This window comes from Lissotriton vulgaris, chromosome 4_1 (assembly GCF_964263255.1).
Source record: "Lissotriton vulgaris chromosome 4_1, aLisVul1.2, whole genome shotgun sequence".
In the NCBI taxonomy this organism is placed as follows: Eukaryota; Metazoa; Chordata; class Amphibia; order Caudata; family Salamandridae; genus Lissotriton; species Lissotriton vulgaris.
Genome location: NC_141691.1, coordinates 610,990,061 through 611,007,469, shown reverse-complemented (window position 1 = coordinate 611,007,469; position 17,409 = coordinate 610,990,061). Strand labels below are relative to the sequence as shown.

General features: G+C 43.4%; 1 protein-coding gene across 6 annotated transcripts in view; it reads left to right on the top strand.

The window, feature by feature from the left end:
- The window catches only part of AMPH (amphiphysin), a 987,297-nt gene that overhangs the window by 668,037 nt on the left and 301,851 nt on the right, over nucleotides 1–17,409 (top strand). For all 6 annotated transcript variants that reach the window (XM_086964852.1, XM_086964854.1, XM_086964849.1 and 3 more), the window contains exon 7: nucleotides 9,766–9,851. In XM_086964852.1, the coding sequence (XP_086820978.1) occupies nucleotides 9,766–9,851 (86 nt within the window). The remainder of the gene's footprint in view (nucleotides 1–9,765; nucleotides 9,852–17,409) is intronic.

Genomic DNA, 17,409 nt, shown 5'->3' with positions numbered 1-17,409 from the left:
ATAATGTGGGGGCCATCTTGGGCTGTCCTGTTATAAATGAAGAAAGGTCTGCTGAAATAGGTTAAAGCAAGTAAAATACAATCTTGAACTTGATCTGATCAATGGAAGGAAATCACGAAATTAGGGAGTAGAATTATTCATAAAAAGAAGAAGAAAGAAGGACGAGGAATGGGGGAAGAATGATGAAAGAGAAGGGGAAGTGAGAAGAGGGATGCGAAAGGGAAGAAGAAAAGGAAAAGCTCCTCTTTTTTCTTTCCTTTTCTTTCTCTTCTTCTCTCCCTTCCCTGTGGAAGCTGAATCTCTCACCATGGACTCTACGACATTAGAGAGGGACCCCTTAATAATATCAAGGGAAGTGAGGTACAAACCTATGCAAGAAACAATTCCCTTGACCCAAATGGAATCACAATATAATAGTCAAATCAGCACAAAATAAACAAAAAAATAATTTTACATTTCATATATAAGTTCTATATCATCATAACATTTTATTCAAAAGTTACAACAAAGATTTTATTCATAAAATCTTCACTTGATCATGTAAAACAGTTAAAAACATATAATATTATACAATTTAAAAAGAAACAATTCTCCCTTCCCACAAATTTTCCTATTCTGACACCAGAAGATGTATAATAATTTGCATAACAATTTCTAATTATGACCAGCATAAAATGAAAGAAAAGAGACAAAATAAACAGTATGACGTGACCCCTTGTCAAATTCTAATACACATTCAGACTAGATTCTAAGAAACTCCTAATCGATGTTTTGATCCCATCAACATTCAACTACGTTTGGTTAGTTCTTGAATTGTGTTCACCCCAGCGTCACGCGTTTCATTGGTATCCCTCTCATAATACCATCTTTATCAAGACCAAAACTTTTTGTCTCCTGTTCTTATGTTCCACAGTATTACGCTTATAATCCTTTTTTAAGTTTTTGCACTGCGTTGTTATTTACAAACTTGCCGTATTCCACTTATTGTTTCCACTTTAATGGATCTGTTTAAAATCTTCAATGTTCCTATCTGTTGTGCTCCACGAATTGTAGAAATTATTAACCGTACCCTATCGCCAGTCGAAAGCGTGTTCTAGCTTCAGTTGTGTTTCTTGGCGCCTATACTGCGGGTACTTTGCCTATTTCTAAGGCGCCCTAAAATGCGGCTTTTATAAATTGGCTGTCCGCCCTGAATCTTGGCGAGAAACTCATTCCGCTTGGCACCAGGTATACGGCAGTCTCAATCCCCGACGCCGTGCACACTACTTCCTTATGTCTTTATTGCTAACTCAAATTATTGGTCTTTGCGATCACGTGCCCGCATACGCCACAATACGCACCTGGGACATCATTGCTCCTCACAAAAATTGATATAAGACTTGACCTCGCTGGTCTCCATGCCTTCTCAATTAACTACCCTACTAATCTTTCTAAAAGCACAAACATCAGATACTCAAACCCGTCCTGCAACACTTATTCAAGTCAAGTCAAGGGCTTTATTTCGATAATCAAATCTTAAAAAGCAATACATACAGTATAAAAGATTCAAAACAGTACATTCTTTAAGATTTCCATAAAAAGTTAACATTTATAAATTAGCTAAAACAGACGCAATTAATAACTCAGATTAAATAATTAATTTAAGCCTTCTTGATCTGATCAACCAGGCCTAACTTAAAAATTTGGCAATGCCACACACGAATAAGGGCCTAGTGTTGTGTTTTAAGATTCTCAGGGCTACCATACAATGCATCGTACCCAAATCCCTGCAAATAGGCTTTAGCCATCTACTTCTAGGGGCTTTATAAGCAGGACATTCAAAAAATAAATGAGGAACCCCCAGTCCTCTGGGGGCAAAAGCCACATGTGGAAATGGTTTGCACCGGGATTTTCCAGGTCGATGTCAATTCTCTCACTGGTAAAATACCCAATCTAAATTTAATAAACAGGGCCCTGCCTCTAGATTTTAATATTACATCGAGATAGGGTTCCCGAAAAAACACATCCTTTACCAAGATAAAGTCCCTTGAGGATCTACAAATATCGGGGTTTGAGATTCTCTTCCCCGACAACCAGTCCCAATAAATCCTCCTCAGGGTAGATTTGGGCGGGGCAGTCCTAGAATACCATGACTCCCAAACCCCTAACTCCCCAAACAGTGATTTTACATCCCGCAGCCACCCAATCTTTGACCATCCAGGCAGTTCTAATATTTCCCTGAGACCATCTGCATAGCTTGAAAGTTCTGGGACTCTCCAAAGGCGAGCCCAGAGAAGCAGAGGGCGCAGCCTTGCCTGGTCCTTGATGGGGCGACATCCCAAATCCAAAAATAGTGGTACGGTTGGGGTACTGTAAGGGAGGGAAAGTAAATCTTTCAAAAATTTGGATTCTGAGCATGTTAACTGGTCAACATTCTCCGAACCCCATAGCTCAGCGCCGTATAGGGCCCCACTAACCCCTCTGGCTGAATAATTGTCCAATACAGGAGCTATAGGTTTAAAGGAAGATGAGCGCTGTTCTTTAAGAAGAGCCCCTACCACCCTTTTGTGGCTCAGCAACATCTTTTGACGGTGTGTTGACCGCCTCATAGTGTCGGACAGGCGAATGCCCAAATAATCAAATTCTTTGACCCTTTCCAAGTGTACCCGATTTAGTAATGGTGGTTTCCCAAGCTTTTTTGGAGGATTGAGGATTAAATATTTAGTTTTATCTGTATTGATTTGAAGGCCCCTTTTCTCACAAAAGAGTTGAAAGCTGTCGAGGAGAATTGGTAAGCCCATAGGCGACTTAGAAATGAGCAGGGTGTCATCGGCGAAGAGTAGGGTGGGAACTCTCCTGCCCGCCAGGGATGGTGAGTCAGACAGATTTTCCAGAAGATGTTCCACCACTCCGTTCACATACAATGAGAACAGAGTGGGGGCGAGCACACATCCCTGGCGTACACCCCGATTTACCGGTATTTTAGCTGTCTTCTCACCCTGCTTACCCCACCTCACCCGGGCAAAGTTCCCCGAATGGAGGTTAATCACCAAAGATAAAAGATAAATGGGCATTCCCAAATCGAGCAGAACCTTCCACAAGTGGCTCCGGGGGACAAGATCGAACGCCGTCCGTAAATCAATAAAGGCGAGATATAAGCTGCCTTTACCCAAGATGACCACTTTCCAATACAGGAGCATCAGTCTGAAGGTTTGCTTGATGGTCCCAGTACCCGACCTAAACCCAGCCTGCAGGTCTGAAAGAATTTTATTTTCCTCAATCTACTGGAGTACTCTCCCCAGAACCACCTTCCCTGCCACCTTCTGGGACGAGTCAATTAGGCTTATAGGCCTATAATTTGCTGGGTCGTCCTTATCCCCCTTCTTAAAGATAGGAACGACCTCAGCACCCATCCATGAGTCAGGAAGGACTGCACCACAATAGGAAGCATTGAGCAATGAAGAGATAAGTAGCCCCCATTCAGTCAAATTTAAACGAAACAAATCCCCAGGTACCCCATCCGGACCCGATGCTTTGTGGGGTACTAGAGAAGAAATTACCCTCTCCACCTCCTTTGGTGTAAAGGATTGGATTTCACTAACCTCAGCCGGACTCATTGGAGGCAGGACAAACAACCCGCCGAAGTCAGCCTGGGAGGAGGAGTAAAGTTTAACCACTTGGCTGCTATGCTTCTCCTTCAACTTCAATGTAATTTCCATTGAAATCAATGGAAACTCCATGACGAGTTACCCTTGTCATTAGCGGCGAAGAGGTTAAAGAAGTGGTTGAACCACACCTCCTCCGGAATATTGCGAGTTAGCAAGGAGTCGACCGGCCGATTTCTTGACCTATCCAAATTCCAAAAACCCCTCGAGTCCCTCCCGGCACTAGCCTCTTTCAGGTCTAACCAAAACTGGTCATCCCACTCTTTTTTGGCATTGTTAATGGCATTTTTATAAGCCTTCCTGGCCATCCCAATCCTCTCCGGACTCTGCTTCAATCAAGACCCTTTTCGCCCTCCGACATTCCTGGTAATACCATCCTTGGGACCCTCTAGATTCTCTACACAACTGCTTTGGAGGATCCTTATTTCAGGCTGTTACTTCTGCACCAACAAGGGTAAACTAACTATTGACCTCATCTTCTACTTCAGGAAATGGGCACATTGGAGAAACGTCATCTATTCCATGCTCCATATAACTGGTTCCAGGAAAACTCCAAGTGGCCTCAAACTATCAGCTTCGTCCTTGTCCTTCTACAATGCGAACGCTGTAATGTGCCTTTGCATCAACGGTGTTATCCTAATTCAAGCCTTGAATGACAATTTAGCTGAGCTGGATAATATCTTCCCTACTCTCAAGAAAGCGGTGATTTCTAAGTCTTCTCACCTTGTCTTAAACCTCCCTTATTCCCGAATATGTCATTCTCACACCCCACCTCACATCTGGGGTTACTCCAACCCCAAATAACTCTCCTTTCTCCTCAAGCGATCTCTACTCCACCCAGTCCCCTGACTTAGTATCTGCAGAACCCCCACTGTCCACAAGTCCAGGGAATCAAGTGGCTAGTGGTACTACTGCGGCACACACTTCCTCGATCTCTACGCAGATACACTATGGGTCCCCTGCAAGGGCAACCTCTACCGATCCTCTGCTTTGTCTCTCTCCTAGTGAACTTCCTGGCTTGATCTACCCCAACACACCATCAGCCCAGTCTGAGTCATCGCCACCGCCCTCCATGGAACTTATCTCACCCAACCTGTCTATCTTATCTTTACCCACATCCCATCTGCCACACATATGCCCCCTCACCCTCCCCCATCCCTGGCTCTTCTCTCCGTGCTAATTGGGACTCAACAAGCCCTCTTTGACTCACTCGCTCCCCCTGACCAGATCAATGCCGCTCCTGACCTTCCAGCTAGCCCTCAATGCCCCTCCCCTCGCAGGAACTCTCCACACAACCCTTAACCAACAACCAGCACACAGACTGGGACGCTTGCTTTGATGAGGTCTCTATCCACCTGCGCCTTCTCGTAGACAAACTCCAGGAATTGAAAGCAATCACTATCAAACATCTCCCCCCTGCTCTGAACTTTTAGTACCCTAGGGACCCGACCCATCACCTTTACAGGTTCAATTCCTGCCCTTGACCCGCACACCACTCTCCATACCTTGAAAACTCTACCCCTCCCCAATGCCTCCTCCCGCCCCAAAAGACTTAGGCTGATCTATCGACCAGCAATATTTACAATCTACTTGTCTCTTATTCCCACCCATTAGACATTTGCAAGACCCAACCGGATCTAATCCAAGCCATTCACGCTAACCCATTCAGGGAACCCTCCCACAAACTCAAAGGTATAAATAGTGACAACCTCAAGGGAGACAACATACTTCAGACTCCTACCTCCCATTCTACTAACCAACTGAAATGTGCACTGCTCAACTGGAGATCAACTAGTGAACACGCCCGATAGCTTTGATCTCATCCTAGCTAACAAGCTTGTTATTATAATCCTCACGGAAACTTGGTTAAATTGCTCTTCCACCCCTATCCTTGACCTTTTAGTCCCGCCTAGCAACAGCATAATTTGTATGGACAGACCTATGAAACAAGGGGGAGAAATAACTTGCACACACCAAAATACACTCTTTGTATCACAATCAGAAACCACCACTACGACCTTCAGTAAATATGTATGCATCAACATTTCAAGCAAAAACTTACCTGTATGCAAACTACACACATTCTCCCACCCCCATGGAGACTATCTTTCCTTCATGGAGCATTTAATGGAAATCCTCTCAACCAACTATGATCCTTTAGTGTCCCAAATCTTCCAGGGAGACTTCAACCTCCACTGGTCTAACCCAAACAATCAAGCAGTGAACTGTCTAAAATCCTTCCTTTTTGGATCATGAGCTGACACATTTTGTCATTTTGGTTCAAATATTTTAGAATCCCCACCCAGGCAGCAGCCACAATCCTTGTCAGGGTGAACCTCAAAAGTCACTAAAGTAGCTTCTGCTTAGCCCTCTGCTAGCTTGGAACAAAATCAGTCTGTCTTAACTTAGAGGCAATGTATAAAGTATTTATGCAGCACAAAAACAGAAATAAAATGAAAGCACAAGACAAATCCCAGACCACTTTAGAAAAATAGAGTACATTTGAAAAATAAAACGATGCCAGAATGACAAAACTCAATTCAGTGAAACAGTACATATCGATGTTTAAAGTTTTTAGTAAAAGTAGAAACAAAAGTACAAAGTGGCAACTGCATTTTTCTGCTCAATCCGGTACAAAGTCACAATTTCAGGCCAACTGCAATGGAGTGCAGGCTCGATACTGGGACCACATTAGATCAGCTGAGAGTTGTAACGTATGTCCTAGAAACGAGGCTTCACATCACTCGGAGTAGGTTCCCATCAAGAGCTGTGAGGGCTGGCTGTGTTGCGAAGTTCTGCATCGAGTTAAGTCGATTTGCATCGTGCAGTGTCAGTTCCAATGGGGCCACCAACCAGGAGCTATGAGGGCCTGTCATGTGAGGTCCTGCTTCGAGTTTGCGTTGTGCTGTGTTGGATTTGATGAAGCCCACAGTTAGACATGGAGGACTATACTCTGATGCGAACCAAGGATCCAGATCCTGGGGAGGCAGCACTTGGGGATCAGGAACTCACTCGGGCAGATCCAGGTGCAGGTCCAGGCAGGCCCAGTGTTGTAGGTCAGCTGGCCAGTCACAGGGAGGGCTCTGAAGCTTCTTGTGTACCTGTAACTCATACAGGAGGTCAGGCAACTAATCCTTGGAGTCATTCTGGTTAGTCTATGATGAAGGCAAGCAGGCCAAGTCAAAGCAGTCTTTCAAGCAGCAGGGCAGTCCTATTGCAGCAGAAATTCTTATACAGGGCCAAGAGTGTTCTGAAGAGTGGCTCTGGAGATCCAATGTTTATACCTGGTGCCATCATCATTTGTGTGAGGGGATTCCCTGTCCTACCAGTACATCTTGTTCTTTAAAGTTCTCCTGCTTCTCTTGTCAAGGCTCCAAACTATATGGGGTGACACAAGACAGGGTATGCATGCTGTTGATTTCTTTTTGTGTCCGGTTGACAAAGTCCTTTGAAATGTGAGCAGGTCGTGATACAGCCCCTCATAGTCATCCTGCCATGATAGGCCATCTTTTCTACAGCTAAGCTCCTTTGTTTTACTGTTACACAAACTCCAACAGCAGAGCCATTCAGAGGCATGTGGCCCAGGACACTGGGAGAATGCACAAATAGTTAAAACAAGAAAATGCCAACTTTCTAAAAGTAAGACACATAGTAAGAATGCACTCCTTCCCTTGTGATACTACTTAATTAAACTGTTGTCATCTGAAGATGCGTGCAAACTGTTAGTGTGAACCGACCCAGTCACACATTTTATAAAAAAGCAGTGAAATTTGGGCACAGCTTTGCACACCACTACAGATGGGTGCGCAAGGTTGTGCCCAAATTTCACAACTTTCTAAAAGTGCAATTTTCTGAATTATTACTTACAATTTGGCTTTTCCATTAAAGAGTATTTAAAATTACAATTCATTTGAGTGTAAACTGCATATCTCTATCTGCTCCCAATCCAAAGTTACAACTTAATAAATGTACTAGAGATATGCCTCACAATAGTGAAAAAACAACATTAGGAGTTTTCCACCTCCAGTACATGTAAACCTCAAGTACATATGCCCTACTTTTGAAATACAATACACCCTGCCCTATGAACCTTCGGGGCCTACCTCAGGGGTGACATATATCTATTAAAAAGGAAGGTTTAGGCCTGGCAAAAAAAATGTTTTTCCTGGTGGAAATGGCTGTTTAAAGTTGGATTACAGTCTGCAGTGGCAGGCCAGAGATGTTTATAAAGGCTGCTTTAGTGGGTGACACAATGAGTGCTGCAGGACCACTAGTAACATTTAATCTACAGGCCCTGGGTACATGTTGTACCATTTATTAGGGACTTTACAATGAAATTAATCGTGCCAGTTAGGTGTAGGCCAATTTTACCACGTTTGAAGCAGAGAGCACAAGCACTGGTTGGCAGTGGTAATGTGAATAGAGTCATAAACGAAATCAGCAAAACAGGAGAAGGTAAGAAAAATGTCTGTTGGAATACCATGCCAATGATGTCTGAAGTAACAGTCAATATTTTGTTTCTGTCCCTCACTGCTAGGTTTACCTGGCAGCCATGTTATTGCCCACCCTAAATAGGGCCGCTAGAGTAATATGTCGGTGATGGAGCTGGAGTAGGCTCTGTTGGAGACATACTTTTGGTCTCCGCCCCCTCTAAATGAGGTACCCAGACTGACAGTTTAACTAAGAGGGTACTCCGTTGCAACAGATTACCCTCACTTCTAAACTCTGAATCAGGGCCAAAGTATTTATAATCCCTTGGAAAGGTTGTTATAAATCAGGAAGAGAAGTTTGAATTACTGGCTGATAGTTAAATTCTACCTGTGCTTACTGGTCTGCTTTTAAGAACAAGTTTTTTTTTTTACAAAATGTTTTTTTTTTCTTTTAGCGTGGCCCTGGCAGTCTGAGCCGAAAATAGTGTGTTGTAACATCCACCCTAAATAGAGCTGCCACTCTGAAATAATTATACCAACCATCCCACTAACCGATGAGCCATTGGTCAAAGTTTCCATCCGGTGGTCTCAGCCTATGCTAAGCCACTGAATATAGGGAACTTCCCCCGACCATAAACGGATCAATTGTGGAGGTTTGAAGATCTGCCGTCTTTCTGTAGAAGCACCCTTCCGCCCAACTGTAAATTAGGCTATTGGACATTTTTCTTATTGCTTGGGAGCCCCAAACCGAGCTGTGCACAATTTGATCTAAAGATCACTTAAGATAATAGTAGCAAAGTCCTCTTAAATGCAACATTCTCCCTCATATTCATTTTACAGTTCTCCCTCAAACTTTCGTGTGGCATTAATTTCAAATTATAGAACTGACATGCTTTTAAGTTTAAGTTTTAAGTTTTGGGATTAGTCTCTCAATTACTATTTAGAGATGTCATGCTCCCTACATACCTTCTCTTATAAATAGCCAAAGGTTCCTCAAAACTGTGCTTCCCCAACCAAAATCACCGTGTATGGGATGAGGGAAATCCTCACCGTCGAACCCTCATTGCTCCACACCAATTTCTGGGCATCTTTCCACCAGTTGAATTGTTTATTTCGTTTGTTTGTACAAACCACTTACACATTTTGTAAAGAAGTACTTTTCTATTTTTTCAAAATTGTACAAAAAACCTTTCCTAGATAGAGGAAGACCCCTAAAAAACTGCTCATGTTTCCGAAGAGTGTGCAAAATTAAAACTGCTCTTCAAGTCTTCATGAAATTAACATATTTGTGAAATTTGCATAACTTTACCAGCACACATTTATTTTGTAAAAATAGTTATGAGATGCAATGTGTCCAAACATTCGGAATACAACCATGAGTTGACAAGGTATTTAGAAATCTTCATACAATTTACTTATGCAAAGACCTGCACTTTCTCGCATCCCTCCTCATTACGATTGAATCTATTGACTAAAATGCATTTTTTTAATTTATGACGAGTAACACACTGATTAGTGACGCACTCTACCAATGTTGTAAATAATATTTCTCTTTCTTTATAAGACATTTAAGGGTTTCATTTTTAGATGAAATTGTATAATTGAATTTATATTTCGATTAATTTTGCTGAAAATTAATTTGCAGGTGATAATTTAGTTAGATTGAACGTTGGTGTGTTTCATTTCTTTAGGCAGAAGAAGAGTTTCAAAAGGCCCAGAAAGTGTTTGAAGATTTCAATATTGATTTACAAGAAGAACTGCCATCATTGTGGTCCAGGTACTGTATAGATTTGGAACACAATTGAATTAATTATTTCCATGAAAGTACTGAAGTTGAATGAATTTAATGAAAAGAAAAGACAATCTGATCGTGAGGTGCAAAGTCTGAACTCAAGGGGCAAATGTCCTCTCCACTTGTATATTGCACTTAGAATAGATTGGTAAGTAACAGCTTGGGATTTTTTCTACAGTGAACTTTGCAAACTGTGGGACTGATCTACAAGGACTTCCAGTGTACCTGACTCACAAGCCTCCACCGCTAGGTACCAAGGAACTCTGCAAGCTTCCTCTGGGACTCTTGCACAGTATCACTGTATCATGGGCTGGACGTTTGTACAGTGACTCCCGGTGGAGGACTGCAGTACCTTGTGGGAGGGTCCTGTGAGAGTACCGCAGTATTTGCAGCCCTATATTTTCTTTACATTAATCTAAGGGGGGTCTCTCTGTGTCCCCAGGGAATTACCTGGGTGTCAGGGGTGTCCCTATCCTTTCCCCTCATGCCCTTTTTCAACAACTATTTCAGGATGATGGGACAAAGTCCCTGAATCCTGTAATGGCAGGCATAATATAGTTTGTTCACAGTTGCTGAATGCCAATCAAATAGCTCAATACCATGGTATTGAAATGGCCAATGAGAGAGAAAGCTCAGTTGGCCTATCAGAATGCCCTATTTGTTGTATTTTTGGGTATTGTGTTATTCCCACTGGGCGAACTGTCCAGACATACCAATCTTTTTCTGAGCATTAACCCCTTAATGACCAACATGAACCCCTCTTTAAATGCACATTTCTTGAAAAAGGCTGAATGGATTTACACCACGTCACAAAAAGTATGCTTTCTGAGTGAGGTTCTAACTTTTTGCCAAATTTGGTGTAATTACGTTTAGCTGTTTTTTCTGTATCCGAGAGCAAAGTTTCCTATGGAATTGACAATGGAAATCAATGTGTTGGGCTCCCCTTTTTCTTGCCCCCTGCTTAACCAATCAGCTTGAAACTTTATATAAAGGAGCCAAGGTGGATGGACATTTTTGGGGGAAAGTTTTGCGTAGACTACTCAAGCAGCACTAAAGTTATTAGCACAATCAGATTCCCTCTTCCTATGGAAACTCTGATGTAACCATATCTACATGTGTTCCCAATCATTTTCAGAACTGGCAAAATGTGCTTTAAAACTTGAAAGTTAGCCACATTTCTTACATTTTGAGAATGAAATGGTGTGCCAATCCATCTCTAAGGGCCCGATTACGATGCCAGAGGGACTGGAGTCTGTCCGACATCGTTCTGGAACTGTAATGGAATCTCCTGTCGTCCGTTACAACTCGGGAATTAGGATGCGACCGAACCATTTTCGGTTGCATGCCTACACTTACAATGAAAGCATGCATTCCGAACGGAATGCATGCTGACATTGTAAGGGGCAGAGGTGCAGTTCACCCTTGCACCCCGTGGCAAGCATCTCAAGGTGAATACACAAAAGAAGCTGCTCCAAGTTACAATGACCAAAACTTAGTAGATACTAAGTGAAAGTGCTGGCATCTCACAAAAAATGAAGGACTGTCCTCACACACCACCTGGTGTCATGCTTCATCATTGTTCGTCCTCGCTCTCTAAAAACTTGGTTTGATAGAGAGCGAGCCTAGACCTGGAGACAGGGAGGTACTTCTAAAGCTAAGTGGGGGCCCGTAAAAGTGAGTGAAATTTAAAAAATCTGTATAATTGCCAAAATGCATTTATTCAAATAGGCAATTATATGATATTAAAAATACAAGACCGATTAAAAGGGGAGTTATTGCCCCTTCACCGTAGTGGTTAAGTTTGTTGACATATTTCTGCCTTGGTGGCCCAAAGGGTCAGCGGCATTCATCAGGACGGGAAAAATGAAAAAATGGGCTCCTATCTTGCCAAAATCTTAGTATGAAGTTACTACTGGGAGGGTTGACCTGTGTCACACTCTACCTAAGAGGATTTCCTGAAACCTGTAGCTATAATGGAGAAGAGAGATTGCCATCAAAACTTTTGGTTAAAATAGAGTAAGTGCCCCACATGCATAAATAATATATATAGTGGCTATTTGTGTGTAACACGTGTCACTGCAAACGTGAAACACATGCAGTTTTATTCAATAGATTGTGAGACCAGCTCAAAACCTTACCATGGTCAAGCTTCCTACATGCCCCATGGGAGGAGAGAGAAGGAGAGATCCCTGTAGTCAAACTCTGGAAGAAATAGAAACACACAAAATATCAGTTCCTATCATCCAACCTTTTTCTGGTGGGGAAATGGAAGGCCCACAGTTGGATTACTGTAGTCCTTCCGGATGGTGGACAGGCTCTCTGAGCCTGTCGGAAGCCATCCGAAAAACCGTTTCGCTCTCCTTTTTTTTACCAACTTCATCGTAAGGGGTCGGTTGGAAGAGAAACCGAATCGGTAATTACGATGCAGTTAAGATGGCTCGGATCGAGGGTCGGAGCCAAGCCTAACCACATCGTAATTGGGCCCATAAGTGTAACAGTCTCCAGGATCCAAGATTGTCTAGAGCATTCTGCCAAAAAAAACACAATTCCAACAATACCTTGTGATTCAGTGATGCTCCATGGGTCCCTCTATTCAGATGGAACTGTTTCCACCACATGTTTCACTGCATCCCTATTGCATTTCTCAGACTTTGGCTTGAGTCTCTTCTAGAATATATATAGTTGAAAATATGAAAAAGTGCACACTTCATTATGGCCCGATAACTATACCTGAAAGCCTTGAATTCTCCAAATTCAATTATTTTATTTATTTATTTTGTTTTTTATTATAACAATTTTTATTGAATTAAAACAGTGCAGTCATCAATACAATATCATCACGATATTTAAGGATCACTTAATACATACAGTTATTATTGTTACATAACATGCGTCAACCAATCAGGGGGTCCAGGAGCCGAGTCCGTTCCATTGCCATATACGCTGTCGGAGAACTACAGATTTCCCCTCTAAAGGTGTTCCACCCTCCCCATTTCTTGCCTCGTTTCTTAGGGTAACCTCTTAGTTTATAGACCTCTTTCTCCGCAATCATGCACCTGTCCATTTCTGCCACCCACTCGATTGTTAATGGCCTCATGCAGTAGCGGCTGGTGACTTTTGAAAGTGGTGAGGCGGGTGCAGCACTTAAAAGTGACCCCCGGCCCCCACCCTCGCGCGACCTACACCCTGCCCTTCACCCCCAAAGAGCAGCCCGATGCAAGGAGGGCGGGGCAGAGGAGCAGTCCACTGCACGAGCTGGCATACTGCTGTCAGTGGTCCAGGCGGAGGCAGTCGAAGTCTGCTTAAGGTCCGGGCCAGAGGTTTGTGGTGTTGTGGGCTTAGTGCACTGGGGAACCAGGTTCGATCCTCGCGTGAGCTTAGCATCCTGATTCTGGGCAATTCACTTATTATCTCCCCATGCATACCAAAAATTAATGTGGCCTTGTGCTACGTAACTGGTGTATGTGTAAAGCGATCCGATACCTTCGGGTCGAGTTCGCGCTATATAAATCTGCAAAAATAAATAAATCAAAAGCACATTAAGTACTCACTGTTTTCAGCTTCATCACGGGGTTTCTCTCCGACCGGATTGAAGCTGGTTCAAGGAAGGAGGGAAATACGAAATCAGCGCAGGAAGCAGTTCTTGAAATCCCGCCTCCTATTGTCATAGGGTGACTGTATCAACAGTCATCCTGTCAGAGGAGGAGGCGGGATCCTAGAACTAGAATTTTCTGATGTTAGCTACGTCAGAGTTCCGGGCGAGCCAAAAATCCGACCGAAGTCCTGGAAAACCAGCTGCTTCAGGTAGCGTCTGCTTGCACTCACTACTGCCTCATAGACACACTCTGCACATGTGTTACTTGGGCGATTTTGAAATCGGACGTCCACCACACATGCGGAGGGTGTGTTTGTACATTGCCTGCTGCACTGCTACAGAGTGCCGCAGCCTCAGACTACCAGTCTCCTTTCAATCTCTTTCTCCTTCTTCTGAGGCTGGTGGTGTTCCGTCCCATACGCCCTCATGCAGGAACCTCGCCTGGCCTCATGGTGGATCCCCAATGTATCACAATTGCTGATTCACCAGCAGGTACCCTAATGCTACCCATTGCTGCTCTATGTCTGTTAAGTCCGTGGCCTCCCATATATTTAAAGCCCCAGCTGAGCTGATAGTAAAATCTGTTTACCCAGCAAATCCTTCATTTTTTTGGTTGTCCTCTCCCATAGGGGCCGTATATGTGGACAGTCTCACAGGATGTGGTAGAATGTACCTATCAGGCCACAACCCCTCAGGCACAATTCATCAGGACGTCTCCCAATCTTGGCCAGGACTACTCTGGACATGTAGGATCTATGTAGTGTTTTTAAGTGTATCAAGCGAAAGCAGTCATTTATCGCCATCTCCCTGGGGGACATCAGCGCAATCTGACAGTCCTCATCGTCCAGCTGACCTACGTCGGTTCGCCAATGTTCTCGTAGGATCTGAAAGGAGTCAGGCATATTGTTGCATAGTTTACGATACGTGCATGAAATGGCTTTCGTCATAAGTGGCTCAGATAGCAATCTGTCCTCCAGGGGGAATGAATCTGGGAGGGAGGAGAGGTCCAGAACTTGTGTGAGAATAGCATGCCTAATCTGTAAATAACGGAAAATTTCACCCTGTGCAAGAGCATATTTCTGTTGTAGGTCTAGAAAGGTGAGAAGTTTCCCTTTGCTGACCAAGTCACCCAAAGTATTGATGCCTATGATGTCCCACCTATCAAATCCCGCCTGGAAGCAAAGAGAGCCCAACCTCTGTGAGGACCACAGCGGCGTAGCTTTTGTGAATTTTTTGGCCCACCCCAAACGTTTATTAGCTCTGTGCCATATGGCTACTGACTGTGCCATCGGCCCCAGATAACGTTTTTTGGGGGTCTTACTCTAAAGTGCGCCCAAATACCTCTCACTGGTAGTGCTCAAGGTGGAAGGCCGGGTTGGTAGGGGATCCATGGATCTATTGGTTTATGTCCTAATAAAAAAGGGTCAGAAACCCTTTGTTATTAGGACGTATTGTTGGGGGATGTGTCTGCATGTAGGTCGTTAATTTTGCCCTTAGACCCTCATTTAAACTTTTGTTTTTTTGTTCCATTGGTTTATGGCCACTAGCTGTGAGGCCCAATAGTAAAGACGTAAGTCTGGAAGAGCGATTCTCCCATCATACCACCCCTTTGTGAGCTTTAGGAGAGCAATACGGGGCATCTTCCTGTCCCAGAGCAAGAGACGGAGTTCCCCTTCCAGGGTATTAAAATAAGAGTCTGCAATTGGGAAGGGGCAATTTTGGAGTACATATAAGAATCTAGGAAAAGCTAGCATCTTAAATAAGGCCGCTCTGCCAAGGAGGGACAAGGGCAATGATCTCCAGTGCGTAACATCTTCTTGTAATCTCTTTAGAGGGCCCAAGAGGTTGTGTTCATAGAACAATTTAGGATCTAGTGTAATAAAAATGCAGAGGTGTTTAAAGTCCTCCGAGGCCAGTTTAATGGAGTAGCCACGTGGCAGGCGGGGTGGGGGATCATGCAGTACATATAAAACCGATTTGGGCCAGTTCATGGAATATCCGGCATACTTACCGAAATTAGTAATGACATTGAGCAAGCTATTTATGGAGGCTCGAGGGGAAGCCAAATAAATAAGGATGTCATCGGCATACAGCGAGATTTTGCACTCCATGTCCTCGCTCCACCTTAATCCTCGTATGGAGGCTTCTCGACATATTCTGTGGGCTAGCAGTTCTAAAGTTAATGCAAACAGTAACAGGGACAGGGGACAACCTTGCCTGGTCCCTCTACGTAGCATGAACGAACGTGATGTGTGATTCCACATTCAGTTATTGACTACGAAATATTTTTTACCCAGTCAAAATATATATTGTTCGAAACTTATGGGATCTACAGATTCAGAAATCCTAGCCAGATAGACAGATTCCACAGCAGATACAAATACCTTTACTTTCCAGCACACAATTCTCCATCTTTCTAAGACATGTCTTTGACTCAGTGCACACCTCAATGGATCCCAGGTCAGATCTACCAAATACAAGTTTGATCTACAATTATTACTAGCATCCTGTTATGCTGGAACAGTATTATTGTTGAAAGCACTTTTTGAGAATTAAGCTAAATATGTATGTAGTGATGCTTCATGTGAAACCCTGTTGCTGTTATTGCTTTAGCAGCGCCAGCAACTGCTTAGCACATCTCTAAATCAACTAAATATCCCTGTATGAAGGATCATGCTGAGGTGACAGACCGAGTAGTAGTTGTGCCAGTGGAAGAGAAAAGAGTCTCCAGCTCTGATGATGGGTCAGTGAGGAGAGAGGAGATCTGCTGCAGATCTGTAGTAGTCTTTGCTGTCATCACAGAGTCTCAATCTGAGGAGGCCATACATATGGTTCCTGGAGGCTGTTGATGACCAAGAGTCTGTTTGCACAACATTAATCATAAATATGGAGCCTCTGTATTTAGTAAATTATTCCCTAGAGTACACAAGCACACCGTTAACATATGTGCACCAAACTTGCACAGTGTACTCTAACAAAACAGCAACCTAGTCCTACTCTCCCAGATCATGCCTGTGGCTCTTGCTCTTTTTGATGCCCTGAAGTTGCCCGCAAAATTATGGGCAGTCCTGGACTGTAGCCTCCCTCTTTGACTTCACTCATCCTTGTAATTGCTCCGAGGACCCTTGTAAAAAGGCCAAGTTTGGAGGATGTCTTGTACAGCTCCACGTTTTACTGTCCTGACCAAACAGCCTTGCTCTGCTTCTTGTGACTTCTGACTTTGCCAGAAACCATCAAGTGATGTAGTGCACCATTCTCTCCATTTTGGTAGGTCCTGTGAGAGTCGTGGTTATATTAATAATACATCTTCCTAACAAAGATCTGGGATTGTTGCTAAATGTACACTCTTCTTGTTGGCCTATATTCCTTTTCTACTTTAGGGGCCAGATGTAGGTAGCCCTTTACCTATCGGAATCGGCCGAAAATACCGATTTTTGGCCGTTTCCGATCGGTAAAGGGCTAGGGAGATGTAGGTGCACATATTCGGTAATTTTACCGAATCGTTATTATTACCGAATCGGTAATAAGTACCGATTCGGTAATAATTACCAATTCGGGAAAATTACCGAAAATGCTATGTGGGTAGCCAATTTTCCATTGGCACATGGCTTACAGAATCGGTATTTTACCATGGAATACAGGGCCCGATGTAGGTCGGTCGGTAACGGCCGAAAATCGTTATTTTCGGCCGTTACCGACCGGTATACCTGAAATGGTATGTAGGGGCTCAATTTTACAGAATCAGTAGTTTTACCGAATCGGTAAATTTACCGATTCTGTAAAATACCGAATCGGTATTTTTACCGATTCGGTAATTCTCCGATGTAGGTGGGACTCTTCAGAGTCCCAGGAGCCTTAATGAATCGGTATTTTACCATCAAATCCAATTTGATGGTAAAATACCAATTCAGGTGTGCATGCACATGTGTGCATGCACACCTATGCCAT